The following is an 18082-nucleotide window of genomic DNA, read 5'->3' on the forward strand; positions in this document are numbered from 1 at the left end:
AGTTTACCAACTAACTGTATAAGGGTATATGCACAAAGAAACCTTTAGACATGGTGTTTTCCCGGAAGTGTCTTTTCTTCTGTCCTTTTGGACGTCTTTTGCAGTGGCTTCACAGGCATTTTCTTTTTAATTTTCATGTATAAAACAGTAGTGGTTCCCAAGTGGAAGCTTTCAGAAGAATAGACTGATCACAGTTAAGATTAGTGACAAAAGACTTAACATAAGCACAGCAAGTTGTTTTTATGTTGCTGTGCAAATGTTTATTTTTTTGTGGGTTTTTTCAGCACTTTTTCAGGCAGGTACCAGGCAGAATCCTCCTGAAAAAGACGTCGCCTGAAGCAGTTAAAGGGAACCTGTTAGGTGCAATATTCACCCAGAACCATGAGCAGTTCTGGGTGCATATTACTAATCCCTGCCTAGCAGTACCAGCCTATACTAGCATAGATAAAGAGATCTTTAGAAAAAGTACCGTATATGCCGGCGTATAAGACGACTGGGCGTATAAGACGACCCCCAACTTCTGCCCTAAAAATATAGAATTTGGGATATACTCACTGTATAAGACTACCCCCGTTCAGTATGCTTCAGTATGCTAAGAGCAGGGGGCCGCACTGTGTGAGGAGGTGTTTTTTTTACTGTCCAGTATAACCAATAGTATTAGTGCAGGGGCCAGCATGTAAGCTCTTCATTAATGTCCCTGCATGGATGCGAGGGGAATCTGGCGTTACTGCACTAATCCTATTGGTTATACTGGACAGTGAAAAAAAAAACACCTCCTCACACAGTGCGGCCCCCTGCTATATATACGCTATATATCCGCTGTATATGCTGTATGATATACCAGTACGGGGCCGGGCTGTGTATCGCGTTTCCATAACGACGAGGCAGGAACTTCCCTGCTAGAGCGCTGACGTCAAGGCAGAGCTGCTTGCCTCTGATTGGCCAGCGCTCTGCCATTCAGCAGCGGTGACAGGAAGTTCCTCCCTCGTCGCTATGGAGGCAGAATCCAAGCGTGGAACGGAGTGGAGCGGCGCACTACAGCACCCAGGTGTATATCCGGCGTATAAGACGACCCCCCACTGTAGCCATTATTTTAAGGGGGTAAAAAGTCGTCTTATACGCCAGTATATACGGTATTTCTAAAGATCCTTTATTATATGCTAATGAGGCCAGGGACTAGTTGCAAGTGTGTTACTTCCCTTGGCTAGTTGGCCCCCTTAGTATGTTAGTACGCCCCTGTGGGTGTGCTAATATGCTAATGAATATGCAGCGTCAGAGGCATAGTCGCTCTCTCCACAGCTGCCACCGCTGGTTTTCAGCTCAGTGCGCATTATCAGAACATCCCCGGACTTCCGGTCATGCACACTACAATAGTTTGAAGCCAGGACACACACACCCGGCTTCATAGTGCGCATGACTGGAAGTCCGGGACTTCCGATGATGCTCACTGAGCCGCAATCCAGCATCAGGCATAGTGGCAGCAGAGAACGGTGAGATTGACCATACCTCTGACGCTGCACATTCATTAGCTTGTTAGCATACCCACATGGGCATGCTAAGGGGGCCGACTAGGCAGGGGAACTAACGCCCTTGCGACTAGTTGCTGGCCTCATTAGCATATGATAAAAGATCTTCTAAAGAGGTCTTCGTGTATGCTACTAGATACAGGGACAGTTAGACAGGGATTAGCAATATGCACCCAGAACTGTTTATGGTTTTTGGTGCATATTAGACCTGACGGGTTCACTTTAAGAGAAGTGACAAAAGACTGAACATAAGCACAGCAAGTCGTTTTTACGTTTGCTGTACAAATGTTCATTCTTTTTGGTGGGTTTTTTTAGCACTTTTTTTAGGCAGGCACCAGGCTGAATCTGCCTGAAAAAGACATTGTGTGCACATACTCTTACAAAATTCTATGCAGTTGTTCTCTTAACTTAAATTTCATCTTAAACATTTGTGAATGCTTGATAGTCTAATTAAAAGGTTTTTTTCTCCGACGTAGAAAATGGGCTTTTATCTAATGCATCACCTGTCTAGATGTTGGCATCTAGAGCTGAGCTGCAATGCTCTATACAACACATGAACTGGTGTGCTATTTCTGGAAGAAAGTAGCCAAAAGTAGCCCTTTTTATTATCTTACCCATCTGTTATGATGGTCCAAGGTATTATACAAGTTCAAAGAGACATGAGTTCTCTGCAGGAGGAAATTGAGAGTTTACTGGACTGCTAAACTGCCCAAACACATTAAATTATAGGTAGAAGAACTTGGAGGCTTCAGGTGGATCAAAAATATGAGGGACCTCCACCAGTCCCATGGTAGAAGATGTCAGGTGAAATGGGGAGCCAGTCGCTTGTCTCCCACTTCATATCAAATATGTATATTTATCATGTTTGGGACCTGTTAGTCACTTGATATGTGTATGAGCAACTTTAAAGCCCATGTACACATTAGAGTAAAGCTGAATCTTCATGTGTATGGAAGAGTAAGGAGAGGGAATGATGGTAGAGTGAGTGCTCGCCCATCAGCCATCACATGTGTAAGGAGACCTCAGGTCTGCATAAATATTTCACTTGTTACTGCACCAGTTTGTTTCCTGGAACACAGATTTAAGTTCTTTCACAGATTTTTTTCCTTATGGACCTTTGCCTGTATATAAATGTCTATATACGCTCTTCAATGAGATGAACAACTTTCTTCTCAAGACTTTCCGTATAAATTTGCAGGGTACGTTCAGCCCATTAGATCCATGTTGTCACCAATAAAAAAACATCAGGGATAGTCAGGAAGACCCACAGACATTAGCAGATAGAAACCCTATGTCTGGGGGACTGCTTTAGAGGGAATCTTTCACCACGATTTCACCCCCCCCCCTCCCCAACTCTTTATACATGCATTAAGCTCTCTCACAAACAAGTCGAGCTCTATCTTAACATGACCGGCCATTCCCCTGTCACTGAAAAATCAGTGTTTAATTAATATGCAATTTAAACTGAAGATCTTTAACCTTTGTCACTCCAGCTCTATTCCCACCCAGCACTACCTTCTCCTGTTTGACTGACTATTCCTTTATTTGAGGTCACACAGAATAGAGACTGTCAGTGTAGTCTGAGGAGGAGGCGCTGGGTGGAGAATAGAGCTGGAGTGACAAAGGCTTCAGATCTACCATAGCTCTTCAGCCTCCTTTGCATACTAATTAAAACACTAACTTCTCAGTAATAGAGGAACAGACTGGCCATGTGAAGGTATTTCCAGACTTGTCTTTAAAAGAACTACATGGACATATAAATAATCATGGAGAGTGAAATCCTCCTGACAGATACCCTTTAAAATAAGGTACACTCTGAGTGCTGTTCTTCTGTGCACTGCAGTTAGTTGTCAACTTGTAATATATATATATATATATATATATATATATATATATATATATATATATATATATATATATATATATATATAAATATATAGCAGACCAGCCTGATAGCCTGGTTCTTTTGCCTAAATCTTTTTAAATAGCTTAAATATTTTGTGATAATTATTAATTTACAATCTTATGCACTGAAGTCACAGACTTTATTAACCACAAGCACAGTTATGTGAAGGGAAGCCTCATATGTTATGAATAGTTATTAAGTGCACAATAGAACCAGTTTGTTTCCCAGCTTCTTAAATTAACTCAAGTGATCACCTAAGGGTCAGGATTCCCATTATTGTTCATTTTACTGGACATCCTGTAGGGAAGTAATAACGGGCAGACAGAAAGAATTACTGATGTCTTATTTCCTTATTGTCCTCTCTAGCTAAATTAATACATTAGGGGCTAAAGTGAATTCATGAAAATATAGTAAAATTGCAAATCAATAGTTGGATTGATAGATCGACATAGATGTTGGATAGATATTAGATGGGTAGATATTGAATGGATAGATAATGAATGGATAGATATTGGGTAGGTAGATATTGGATGGTCAGATATTGAATGGATAGATATTGGGTGGATAGATATTGAATGGATTAATATTGTATGGGTAGATATTGGATGACTACATATTACATTGATAGATATTGCATGATTTGATATTGGATTGAGAGATATTGGGTGGGTAGATATTGAATGGATAGATATTGGATGAATAGATATCATATGAACAGATATTGGATGGCTAGATTTGGAGTGATAGATATCGGATGGGTAGTAATTGAATGGATAGATTTTGAATGAGTAAATTTCAGATATATAGATATTGGATGGGTAGATATTGAATGGATAGATATTGGATGAGTAGATATTAGATATATAGATGTTGAATGGATACATATTGCATGTTAGCTATTGGATGGCTAGATATTGGATTGATAGATATCGGATGGGTAGATATCAGATATATAGATATTAGATATATATTGAATGGCTAGATATTGGCATGATAGATATAGAATATGTAGATATTGGATGGATACATTTTAGATAAACAGATATTAGATTGGGTAGATATTAAAAAGATAGAGAAAGCTAGATATTACCTGGGTAGATTTTGCTAAAATACATAAATATTGGATGAATAGATATGAGATGGGTAGATATTGGATGGGTAGATATTAATAATATAGATATTAGATGGGTAAATAGAGAGAGATAGATATTACCTGGGTAGATTTTGCAAAAGATGGATAAACAAATTGCTAGATATTAGTTATGTTCATAGATAACAGATGGATAAATAGACAGATCATGTGGTGAAAAGACATTGCTTTGTTCATTGAATTTATCTGTTTCTGGAAAACTGGGCGATAATCAATATCACAACCACTGTTCAGCCTCTTGTGTTTTCTCTTGGCCTACTCAGACTCTGTAATGGCAACCCAATCCAACTGTCCACCAGAAAAAGAGCAAAACGACTGCCTAACTCGGAATTTGGCCATCAGGGCCCTAAAAAAAGTTGGTTGATCACTCCCAAATGCAGCATTCTTTATAGCCTTATATATCTTCTTGGCCCACAGTGTTGTATACAATAGCAAGCAAAACCTATAAAAATGAATGAGCCCCTGTTTATTTATTCATTTGCTTATTGCATTTAATAGATTTGTTTATTTGCAGGCGATGACCTTTTTACGGTTATTTGCATAACTTTATACACTGGATTTATAATTTGTAGCATGCCTCATAACACCATACCCCAAGGCTACCGGAATCAAACCCAGTACTTAAACAGAAGGTAGCTGTGCAAAGCACTAAGATGCTGAAATGTTACTATCATAACGTTCCCTGTGCCAGCGCCGTGTGGCATGCTTGCCAGTGTCAATAAATCCACACCAAAAAGCTTAATTACCGTCTACCTTGGGAGTTAATGAACCCTGCTACATGCAGAAAGTTTGCTCTAAGCTGTTTGCATAAGAGTGAAAGTTTAATTGCAGAAAGATGTTTTAAGTGCAAAGTAGCTAAATACCTTAAGAAGCTTCTGTTCCCTGAATCGTTTGACGGGGGGGGGGGGGGGGGGAAGGCTTGGATAACCCTTGTTTTCTTACAGAAAAAAAAAACTTGTATTTTTGAGATATTTACAACTGAGACCCAATTGTTTGACTTGGCATGGTCGCCAGGATGCCGTCTCGTAAACCTATTAACAGCTGCCCTTATTTTAATTTGTTTGACCTTGGTGATAATCGTTTATTGTATATATTAGGCTATTGACATATTTTTTTAAGCACTTTCTTATTCTTGGTCAAAATCAGCAATTGTTGTCTGAAGACTTTCTACTGAACAATACAACCTGCGTGTTAATTCTAGTGTCTGGTTCTTGCATGGTGGGACTTTGCATAGAGGGACAAAACTGTAAACTCCTAGTGATGGCTTTGATAACAGCTAAGGAGTGGGAATAATCAGGATCTTTCATTGTTGTATGAGGAAGGTAGAGAAGATTGTTGATCAGATTAGGAGTAGACGAGGAGCTGTTGGAGCATTAAAATGATGCTAGCTCCATTCGGTTGGGTTATGGTTTCTCAATGTGTTTTTCATTTTCAGAAGAACACACATTTCGCTGTGAAGATTGTGATGAACTGTTCCAGTCCAAGCTTGATTTAAGGCGGCACCAAAAATACACCTGCAACACAGTCAACCACATATACGAGTCTCTGAATGAAGAGATCAAGCAGGAGGGTTTCGATAATGAACAAGTTCATGAGTGCAAGGACTGTGAGCGCCTGTTCCCCAACAAGTACAGGTAAGTAGGACATCGCTGCCTTTCCCAAGTCGTGTGTATGAACGATACTCTGATATCGATCCATCTGCATGGACCACTATCAGAATTCAAATGGAAATGTCTCTATACACAATATGCTATTTTTTTTCCCAGTTAATTTACTATTTACTTTATATGGTTGAAAAGGAAACGGTGCAACACCTATCTAAAGGTTGTGTCTGACATTGCCAAGTTTTTCTAGCAATGCACAACCATGTAAGCAAAACTAGGGAGAGATGATCAATAATGAACCCTCACGATAGTAACTTTAACTGCAAACATAGTACTTGTTTGGGTCCAGTTTCTTGCCTGATAATTGTACCCAATCAAAATAGGTCCCATGAGACAGAGCAAAGGACTACCCAACCTAGAGCTGACTAAGCGAATTGCTTATTGCTTGTGCTAAATACTAGGATTACTAGGGTGTAATTACATTGTCTGACCGGTGGCGGCCCAGTCAAAGTGACGTTTGCTCATTGAAAAGAGCTTTAGAATAGAACTGTGCCACTTTTGGATCCCATTGACTATTTTTTCCACTTGGAGGCCTCATGGTCAGCCAATAACTATAGTGCCACTTTGTTTTAGTAATTGACATTGTTAATTAATTATTTATCCTATGAGCAGCCAATGCATTGAAATATTATGTGCACATAGACAGTCTTAGGCTCCTAGCAGAATCAGACTTACTGGAGAAAGAAAAACTGAGCGTGTGTAAGTGGTTTTCCTTAATTGTCTCCCTTCTCCAATCCCACTTGACATCTTGACCTCACGGACCCAGATTATAGACTTTGCTTTCATGCAGAATAATATCAGATTCCTGTCTATTTCACTAAGCTAGAGAAAAAGTATTTATTGGAAAGAACATGTTCTTAGTTAATGGACTGAAACTCCTATTGATGTATTTGTTGTCTATAAGATTTCTTACGCACAAGAGAATTGCTCAATTGCTATTATCAAGACCCGATCATCGATAAGATTAGCTTGCGTGACCAATGAATATCATTGCATTTCAAAAACTTGAAGCTGAAATATCTATGTAGTGAAATTTAAGAAAACATTCTGATGAGGCGTAAGGATGCAGGTGGCACTTTGCCTTCTCACTTTTTGGCCAACCGTGTGTTCTTTGCAGCTTGGAACAACATATGATAATTCATACAGAAGAGAGGGAGTACAAATGTGACCAGTGCCCAAAAGCCTTCAACTGGAAATCAAACCTGATCCGCCATCAAATGTCACATGACAGTGGAAAGCGATTCGAATGTGAGAACTGCGTAAAGGTACTGGTCACCCATTACGTTTTTCTTTTTTTTTTTTTTATTCATTATCATTGTGATGTCCTTGAACGTGTGACCCAAGACTGACGCTTGGAATGATCTGTGTCTCACGTATGTCCTTTGCAGAACGAGTCCTGGTTCCCAAGTGATCTTCCTTCCAGATTACCCATATATTTGAACTGCAACAACAACACTGAAGCGGAACCTCACACACCTAAAGTAGACGTCAGTGTTATGACATAGTTACATTTATTGTATGATCACACACGGTCACAAGTGCAGGTTTCGGGTGGCATCTTAATTTAATCTCTGAAACACTTTAAGTATCATATTAATAATTGTTATGGGATTCCTTCTTTTGGTTGAACTGTGGTAAAGTCACAAGGACTCAGAGAGCGCTCTATTGTTCCTTAGGTATGCTCTACATTCCGTCGGGAACATATATCTAAAGAACAGTTGACATTCCTTGCATTGCATTGGTTAAATGACACCACCGTGGATCTCGGTTTGCTTTTCCTGTCTTCCTGCCAATGAAGTAAACCCAAGTGGCTTTATCTATCCAAGGCATCTTGACTTGATCCATACATGTAATCAAGACAGTGTATCAGGAACAATAGTTGTCCCAATGCCACCACAGTTCCCCTTGTTAGAAGGACAGCTTTCAATAGCATAAGAAAAAAAAACATAATTTATTTGCAGCTTCCCGAAACTTTGCACATTTGAACTTTAGGTGTGTGCTATAATACTTTGATATTAATTTGAAAAATAAAGTTAACTATTTTATGAAGGTTTCCATTTTCTCAGTGTTAATATAACTAGAAAATATTTCCCAAGTTCCTATTGAATAAACCTATTTCAAAATGGGCTCCAGCACCATTTTCCAGCTGCAGATTGGGGTTACATTAGATATAGTCTGTTTTCTGACTTTTAAAAAGATATTATTTTTTACATTTTTGTTTTAAATAAAAGACCTTCTATGCATATTTTGCTGCATGATATTCCTGTAATAGTTTCACTTATAGAAAAGTTAAAGAAATTAGACAACATATCCCAGCTTAGCAGAGGACAACTATGCCATACGAAGTAAATAAGTTACTTATAGGTCGAAGGTAAAATTTTTGCTAATACCATTTTTAGCTCATCTTTATACTGACAGTTTAGATTTTGTTAGACCCAATTATGTCAACATCCAGTCACATGGCTCCTACCTGTTATGGTTTACCCATTCTTGACATGGCCTGATTTTTCACCAAAGAGTTGCCCATTCTGCTTATCTTATGCTTTGCTTCCAAAATTAATGCCACTCCTGTCTCATTGTCCCTTTATAACTGAAGTAGGCCATACATATTAGATGGCTTTTGGCTGAGTGATGCTTCAGAGTTGGCCAACTGAGCCGACTCTCCCATACACAAGAGCACTTGTTCATCCAAGTGATCCTCTGGTCTCTATGAGAACGTTTTTGGCTGTCATGCCTGGGAGAATGATGTCATCGGCAGTCAAAAATCAGACATGCACTCAACATCTCTCATGACAATCAGCTGGCTGGCGCCTCCATAGAAAGTAGGCAGTCTCCAGAACCAGTTGATATCACCGGGTGTGAATGTCTGTCCTATACATTATTAGATGCGGCTTCATCAGGACATTTTTTGCATTCATTGTTTTACCTTTCGTGTGCTATTCAGTCATACAATGACATTATAAGACTGATGTGCTGAATGTTTAAGAAAGAAAAAACTATGTTACATCCAAACGCAATGAAAATGCCAAATCATTTGGATCACCAAGCAGTATAAAATAAGCATCTTTAGTAAAAACACATAATATTATTAATTTTCACTTATTCAAATTCAGAAAAACCCTTCCATCGAACCTATAATATTTATATTATTGAGTCTAAGTGTTCTGCCAAAGTCCCTTAATTAACTTAAATACTACTCCTCAACTGGAATGTTCCCTTCAGTAAAAAACATTTGGACACTCAGAAATTGATATAGTCAAAGCATCGTCTATGTATCATTCACCTCTTGATTTTACCCTCGTGATCCAAGTGATATGTTATTCTAGAACCAGATTTATCATCACCCTGTAGCTAAAAAAAACCATTGTTCTCAACCTAAAGAATAAGAAAGAATTTGGAAGAAATTCTTCTCTGCAGTAGGTCATAGAGTGTTCTCTTCAGGCGTTCAGTTATTGAGCACTGTATGTGATTAGAGTCTACATTTCCACTTATTTTTTTACATCTTAATGTAATGTGATTTTTATTTTTTATTTTTTTAGGTTTTCACTGACCCAAGCAACCTCCAGAGACACATCCGTTCCCAGCACGTTGGAGCCAGGGCACACGCATGTCCTGACTGTGGCAAGACTTTTGCCACCTCGTCAGGGCTCAAGCAACATAAGCACATTCATAGTACTGTCAAACCTTTCATATGTAAGTTGTCTTGCTCGTATCTAGAATTTTACATTTTTCATTAAAGGGTTCTTGAAGGATCCGATTAATATGTGGATCCACTTTAACTTTAACTCTTGGCAAAAAACTGCTTTAGGCCACACTTATTTATCTCAACACTTCCGTGAACATCTTACTTACATGTCTACAATGGACTAAGCATGGTGCAGCCTTTGATAACTAAGAAGTAATCCAAACAGAAAGAGAAGAGAGTGCCACTCACTGTAGTGTAAAATTCAGCCTTTATTTGAAGAGTACTGCAAGGACCCGTAGAGGCGCAGTTGTACGAAATGGCCGTCTTCCTCCAGAGTGCTAGCATCCCTCCTTGGACCTGCACACTTTTAATGCACCTCTTCAAATAAAGCCTGGATTTTATGCTACGTTTAGTGCCACTCTCTTTTCCTTCTTGTTGGATTCCTTCTAGACTTGCCTTCTACTGCTAGCGAGCACTGCCATTCAGTATCATTCAGCGCTACTCAAGAGTTTCCAATTACCTTTTGCCATCCACAGCACAGGACCAGGTACATCTGTGGTGCAGTACCGTACCTGTTGTTTTTTGTCTATGATAACTAAGACACCTGGTAGGCAAAATAGGAAAATGCTTTAACTGCCCAATGCTACATCAGACTGGCCAGAAGCTGACATTTTTTACATCCCCCCAACGTCTCTCTTTGTAAGATGGTGGTAACCCATCAAAGTGATGGCATATCACTAAGCTATGCCATCACATTAAAACTAGAATCGTTACAACCTCTTGGACCCCAATGCCGAAAATAAAAGAACTCAAGTGTTGCCTTTACTTCTTAGCATTGCTTGCACTGAGGCACTACCAATCATCCAGTGGGTAGCCAAAGTGCAACTGTATAAACAATAAAAAGACACATCTCTAAGCTAGCACTATGGCCTTTTTATTCTCAGGCTAAATGGGGTCCTTAGAGATTGGGCTCCCACCAATCATAATGTGATGTCATATCCTAGTAAAATGGCATCAATTTTGAAATGAGTATATCTCTTTAAAGTGTATTTTTCTGACTTTATCCATTTTAGGAATGGAAAAAGACATTGTCACATATAGAGAACTTTCCAAATTCCTCTCCTAACTGAATCCTAGATGGGCCTCAAATATAAATTCAATGATAAAGGGTTTTTACCTTTCCAAATTTTATGGCATATTCACAAGATATGACCAAAATGTCTCAATGTTGTTGTTCCCACGATAGAGACCCACACTTGCCTCTAGAATGCGGTAGGACCAGCATCTATCAGCCATAAATATGCTATTAAAGTCTATGACATGATAACCCTTTTAAATGCAACCTGTCAACTGATACATGCTGCTCAATCATTGGGCAGCATACATCAGGCACTAGTGTATGATTTTAGCCAGATATGTTGACTCTAAAACATTGCAAAGAAAATGATACTATAAAAGCCAGCCGGGAACAGTCACACCAGTGGGTCTCTGGTCTCTTCTCCCTGCCCCATCCCGGTGGCTGACAGGTGTTTCCCTATACGTGCACATAGGCATAGACCTGTCAATCCAGGGCAGCAGATTGGGACCCGTCTGTCCAACTAGTCTGTGTTTCCGCTTGGTCCCCTGCCAGCTCTTAAAGTATGTATGTCATATATACTTGTCTGAAATACTACAGCCAGTGTCTGATACATGCTGCCCACAGATTGAGCAGCATGTATCAACTGACAGGTTCCCTTTAAACATATCGTCATTATGATTACATGCCTTCAGTTAAGAGGACTTTGATGTTGAGCAGTCACCCAACAGGGACATAGTCTAAACACATTCAACTGTCTACTTGGTTGAATTCTCAAAGATATAATTTGAGTGGAACACAAAATGGGCTTAGTGTGGATGCCTCACTAATTTCACATTGAAGCTAAGGAATTTAGACTCTATTATCTGGGCTCTTAGAAAGTCTTGGATGTATATACAGTTCATGAATTAATGTTGATACTTTAGGGCAATTGTTTATATTGATGAACTTGAGATTGGAGTTTACCATTAATTTGTATTTGGCCATTAATTTTAACTGTCACATTTTCTACTGTACTACATAATGGTACTCCATTATTACGATTACGACTAGAACGTCTCCATTCACTATGATTTTCTAATGTCTGTGAGGCACTAAATAAATATTTCTTCAGTCCTTGAAATTGCTTCCTCTTTTGTGCTTCGTTCCTCGTTAGTGTCAAGTCTTCTTAGTGAATGGATAGTCTGTTTTTTGTAAACGTTTTTGCAGTCAGTTTCTCTTCAATCAATGGTTCATTCCTCTTCTAAGACTGAAAATATTCTTACTAACAAAAGCAAAAATGCTTGTAAATTGTGGACAGGCTGGAAATGTTATCATGGCTTTGTCTGCTAACGGTGGACCCTGGTTTTGAACCATCCACCTATTTAGAAATTATGCCTCCAGAGGCATTTGAGACTTCAAGTCATATTACCAGGAATATCTTCCATGTTCCTAAAGTTCTTACTGACTGACAAATTATTATTTTGCTCCTCAGCCAAACCACTATATCTTTTCAACCGTGTCCCCAAATGGATCCCCTCCCCCCCGAAGTCAGACATTCCAGATGTTGGCAGTGGAGCCATTTGCTTGTCTCTTCTTCATCCTGGTCCTCAAGACCAACTACCGAGAGCCCCATGACATTTCCATTAGAGTCAAAATAAAGAATAATAACATAGTCGTCATTTTTTGCTAGCAAAGTAATTTTTGGGACACGGTACATTGCCAACTTAGAACTTCACAGTGTGTTAATCCGCCATTCCCAACTGCAGATCCTGGGCAGAGAACCAACAATCGTCATGCTTTAATATATTGTGTAGCATCCTGGATAATAAATTATCTAGTATGGTTTTTGTGTAATGTGCAGGATTAAAGATTTGTGATGTCAAACAAAAAAATAGAAAATTAAAAGTGATAATAAAAATTGCCCGATCTATACCAAGTATTTAAAAATTGAATATTGTACATATCTAATGATAATGAGAAAAGTCAAGAATAAATACAATCGTATGTCAACTATTATGTATATATATCTAATGATTATGTTCACACAGTCTATATATTTTTATTTTATATTGTTTTTGTTTTGGTTTCTGTTGGTGTTCCAGGTGAGGTCTGCCATAAATCGTACACACAGTTCTCCAACCTGTGTCGCCACAAACGAATGCACGCAGACTGTCGTACACAGATTAAGTGCAAGGACTGTGGACAGATGTTTAGCACTACCTCCTCCCTTAACAAGCACCGGCGCTTCTGTGAAGGCAAAAATCATTACAATCCCGGAGGAATGTTTGGACCTGGTCTGCCCTTGACACCTAGTTCTTTGATGGATAAGTCTAAACCTTCTCCAAACATGAATCACTCTAGCCTTGCTTTCAATGACTATTTTCCTTCCAGGGCACATCCGGGTAGTTTGCCGTTTTCGCATGCTCCTCCACCGTTTCCACCTTTAGCTCCAGGATTTCCAGGAATTTTTCCTCCATCATTGTATCCTCGGCCACCTTTATTACCTCCTTCTCCGCTGCTCAAAAGCCCCTTGAACCATGCACGAGAAGCAAAGCTTCCAAGTCCCATAGGTAATCCCCAACTTTCCCTCATCCCATCTTTGAACAGCAGCAATAGTAACCAGCCACTTTCACTGGAGGAAAAATTTGAAAACAGTATGGAAGATTCATACATAGACAAACATAAATCCAGGAGCAGCGATCTTTCCGATGGAAGTGACTTTGAAGATGTCAACACAACCTCGGGGACTGATCTGGATACCACCACTGGCACTGGGTCTGATTTAGATAGTGATATAGATAGTGAAAGAGACAAAAACAAAGAAAAGAGCAAACCTATAGAAAAAAAACAAGACATTGTCAGTAGCTCTGTCTCTAGTAGTTCCAATAACAATATTACAGAGAGACCTTTTTTCTACTCTCAACATTCCTTTTTTCCTCCTCCAGAAGAGCAGTTACTTCCATCCATGGGAGCAGCGAATGACTCTATTAAAGCTATTGCCTCTATAGCAGAGAAATATTTTGGACCTGGATTTATGGGGATGCAAGAAAAAAAAATGGGTTCCCTCCCCTACCATTCCATGTTTCCCTTTCAGTTTCTCCCAAACTTTCCCCATTCTTTATACCCAGCTTTTACCGATCGGACAATGAATCACAACTTGTTGGTTAAAGCTGAACCAAAGTCTCCTAGAGACCTTCAAAAAGTTGGCAGCTCAAGCTCAGAGTCACCGTTTGATCTCACGACCAAACCAAAAGAGATTAAGTCGTCGGCCTTAATACCACCTAAGGTTTTGGCACAACCATCCTCAGGAGAGGAGCAACCGTTGGACCTCAGCATTGGTAACAGAAGTAGAGCCAGCCAAAATGGGGCAAGGGAAACGCGTAAAAACCATATATACGGTGACAGGAAATCCATGTCTGCTGAAATGCTATCAAAAATCCATCCACCTCCTCTTCCCCAACAGCCGCCTCTTCATTACGCAAAGCCTTCTCCCTTCTTCATGGACCCTATTTACAGGTATTAACATACCTTTACCTAATGAAGGCACATCTTATGGGGTGTAAATCGGGTTAACTAAGTTTTCCTGTTTATGGTTGTTGAATGTAAGTACTAATTGTATAAATACTTGCGAGTTGTGCTCATCTGATGAACTATTTTTCAGGCTTATCTTCCACTTTGCTCGTGACACATATTATGGCTATGTCTACTCTCTGTCTCACTGCTAAATATAGCCTAGTGTTGACCAGTTTAATGAGCATCCTATCAAGGAAAGTTCCGATTATTTCACTGTCTTTAAAAGCAAAGGCTCCACCAAGAACAGAAAGGATGTTAACTCATTAAATTACAGGAAATGTTCTCATCCAACTGCACTATATCACATATCAATCGGTCTGGCCATGTTCTCATCGTACAAGTAGGATGGATTGAGATATTATGATTTATGATACCAATCATTAGTACAGAGTTACTTATTGAAATTCATATGAGAATTTTTATCTCGTTTATTCATGTATACAATTTTTCCAGATACTGCACTGAAGATTAATGATGATTATTACCTTCTAGTATTTGCAACCACAAAGGTTTTATCCCATGTTGATGAGATTCTGCAATGCCTCAAACACTATACTGGTGGTAATAGCACATAAATTATAGATAGCTGCACGATAGGGCCATTTTAAGGCTTTAGAAAATCCTTGGAAAGCTTTGACTTTTGCTATCAAACCCAATGGTACTGGAATCCCCATGGATAAATAATCCCATTATCATCCATGGCAAAGGCTGAGAACACACTCAAGGGTCCATAGCCCATTTCTACAGGCAAGGGGTGAGTGCTTCAATACAGGGGCTTCCAGTGTTGACGTCTAACATCAAATACCAAATACCAAATTTGTCAGCAGGTTTTTGCTATTTCATCTAAGAGTGTCTGAAACCCTGATTCCAGCACAGAGTCAATTAGAGGGCTGCTTTGTTGAAGTTGCAATAAAATCAGTGTTTTATCAGCAGGAGATTATCAATGGAGGACTAGTTGTCTCCATTGATAGTTGTATGCCATATTGTCCCCCCTGCTCTGTGTAACCTCACCCCTACCACTGAGTGATTAGCTGCTTTCTGCCAATGTGCAGTATACACAGAAAGCTACCAATCAGTGATGTGCGCGGGGTGGCTTAGTATTCAGAGAACTGCTAGATCTGCAGCAGAGAAAACTTAATTTTTAACAAAACTGCAGCAAGCAGCACATTAAGTGACACATTACTGGAATCGGGATCTCAGCCACTAATACCAAACTGCTCTCAGATTACATAGCTAAAACCTGCTGACAGATTCCCTTTAAGACAGTAATTTTGGTGATTACTTAACTGTAAATTTCATTGGTCCTGGAGATTTATTTTTTAAAAGTACACTTAAAGGGAACCTGTCAGGTCAAAAAAGCGTTCTGACCTACAAGCAGGAGCCTGTGTGAGCTGCTAACCTCTTCCTACCTATCCCTGTGTTGTTATATTGTGTAATATGAAAGTAATAAAATACATTTTATTACTTTCATATGTCCTATGTAAATAGCACAGGTCTCTAGTCCCATGGGCGTCTCATCGCCCTGTGGGTGTCTACATGCTTTCCATGGTATCACACCCTTGTGGGTGTGATACCATGGATTTACATCAGCGATGTCAGTTCTGCAGCTTCAGAATCTTGCATGTGCGCGCTTACCATTCTCGTTGCCTTCTCATCCTGGCGCTTGCTCCTCAGCTTCTGACGCGCACTGAGCATGACCGGAACCACAGGTGTCTTCTGAGCATGTGCAGTGCACGTCAGAAGCCGACACACAAACACCAGGATAAGGCGGCGAGAATGGTAAGTGCGCATGCGCGAGATTCTGAAGTAGCGACGGTCACATCGCTGATGTAAATCCATGGTATCACACCCCTGCGACCATAGAAAGCATGCAAACGCCCACAGTGCGATGTGACACCTATGAGGCTAGAGACCTGTGCTATTTACATAGGACATATGAAAGTAATAAAACGTATTTTATTGCTTTCATATTACACAATATAACAACACACGCAATTTTTTATCACAATTTTATAACTCCATATTGTCTGCCAGTTTCAGTGGCGATTCCACAATAAGAAAAAACCTGGAAATCCAGTGCTACATTTGTATAAAAAAAAAATACAAAACAAAATAATGTGAATTGCCAGGTTCAGCAGAATTTGTTTTAGGGCCCCTTCACACATCAGTGTTTCCATTGTGTGTGGGGTCCATTTTCATACTTACTGGATACACATTCACCAGTATACTCATTAAAATCTCCGTTGATCTTCACGTCATGTGTCCGTATGATCCACACGGAGATATGTCCGTTTTTAATTGTCTGAGGAAAAAAGTCAATAGAAGTCTGAGTCCGTGAACAAGACATACAGCACATGGATGACATCCGTGTGACATCCATGTGCCGTCCTTGTGACACAGACCAGAGTAATATGCATTCAAGAGATTCATGTTTTATGTGTTTAAAGATAAGCAAAGATTTTCGATAGAGAGAGAGAAAGAGAGAGATGATAGCTATATAGATATTATGTAGATATATAATTTCCCAACTACCCTACATATTGTACACTTGCACCCTTTAGTGCCTTTCATGTGGATCTAAAGATTGTTTGTTTAACCTAATAAATTAATAAGTAATTAAGAAAAAATGATGTGGGCCCCCTCTTATTTTTGATAACTAGCAACAGTAAAGCATACAGCTGAGAGCTGATATTATGAGGCTGGGTAGGTCCATGGGTATTTGGCCCTTCCCAGCCTAAAAATACAAGCCCACAGCCATCCACGAAGTGGCACATCCCATTAGATTGGCCAATTCAGGCGCGTTGCCTCTGCTCTTGCTGATTGCGGTGATGTGTTGGCAAAATTGGGGTAATAGTAATTGGGGCTGATGTCAGCTGTGTAGTGTCCGCTTGCATAAAGCCCTGGTGTTAGTAATGGAGAGGGGTCTATCAGACACCCTATTACTAACCCAGTATGTAAAAAGAAACAAAAACATACAAATAAATAGTTCATTTGAAAAAACACTCCCCAACTATTCCCCTGGTTCACCAATTTATTAAAAACAAAAAACCCATGCAGGTCTGCAGTAGTCCAGGGAATCCAATGAGTCCACAAATGGAAATCTGAAAGACATAAAAAGAGAGAAATGAAAACAAAAGACTGTCCTTTGCTCAGCAATTTATTAGAAAGTAAAATTCACAGGTCCAAAGCAGACCAGCGGTTCCCATAACATTCCTCATTTACGTGGATCAAAGGCTATGAAGCATCAGAACGAGGCTCCATAGGCTTTGAGCAGCAGCACTCCCACCACACACTTCACTCCACAAGACCCGGCCACTGTGATGAGCGGTGACATCAGGAACGTCACCGCTCATCACTCTGATACCCAGGCACATTGATCATCAGTCTGATACCTGAAGTCAGGAACGTCACTGTTCATCACTCTATCTGGTGACTGTGATCAGTCACTGTGACAGTCGTCGGGTATCAGAGTGAAGAGCGGTGACTCTAATAATGTCACTGCTCAATACAGTTGCCGGGTC

At 39.7% G+C, this 18082-nt stretch overlaps 1 protein-coding gene across 8 annotated transcripts in view; it reads left to right on the plus strand.

The window, feature by feature from the left end:
• PRDM16 (PR/SET domain 16) overlaps positions 1 to 18082 on the plus strand; it is an 869912-nt gene that overhangs the window by 801400 nt on the left and 50430 nt on the right. For 5 of the 8 annotated variants that reach the window (XM_075328421.1, XM_075328422.1, XM_075328427.1 and 2 more), the window contains 5 exons: positions 6018 to 6216; positions 7364 to 7511; positions 7635 to 7733; positions 9786 to 9939; positions 13091 to 14504. In XM_075328421.1, the coding sequence (XP_075184536.1) occupies positions 6018 to 6216; positions 7364 to 7511; positions 7635 to 7733; positions 9786 to 9939; positions 13091 to 14504 (2014 nt within the window). The remainder of the gene's footprint in view (positions 1 to 6017; positions 6217 to 7363; positions 7512 to 7634; positions 7734 to 9785; positions 9940 to 13090; positions 14505 to 18082) is intronic. The other 3 variants (XM_075328424.1, XM_075328425.1, XM_075328423.1) reach the window with 2 other exon arrangements.

This window comes from Anomaloglossus baeobatrachus, chromosome 11, assembly GCF_048569485.1.
Source record: "Anomaloglossus baeobatrachus isolate aAnoBae1 chromosome 11, aAnoBae1.hap1, whole genome shotgun sequence".
Taxonomy (NCBI): domain Eukaryota; kingdom Metazoa; phylum Chordata; class Amphibia; order Anura; family Aromobatidae; genus Anomaloglossus; species Anomaloglossus baeobatrachus.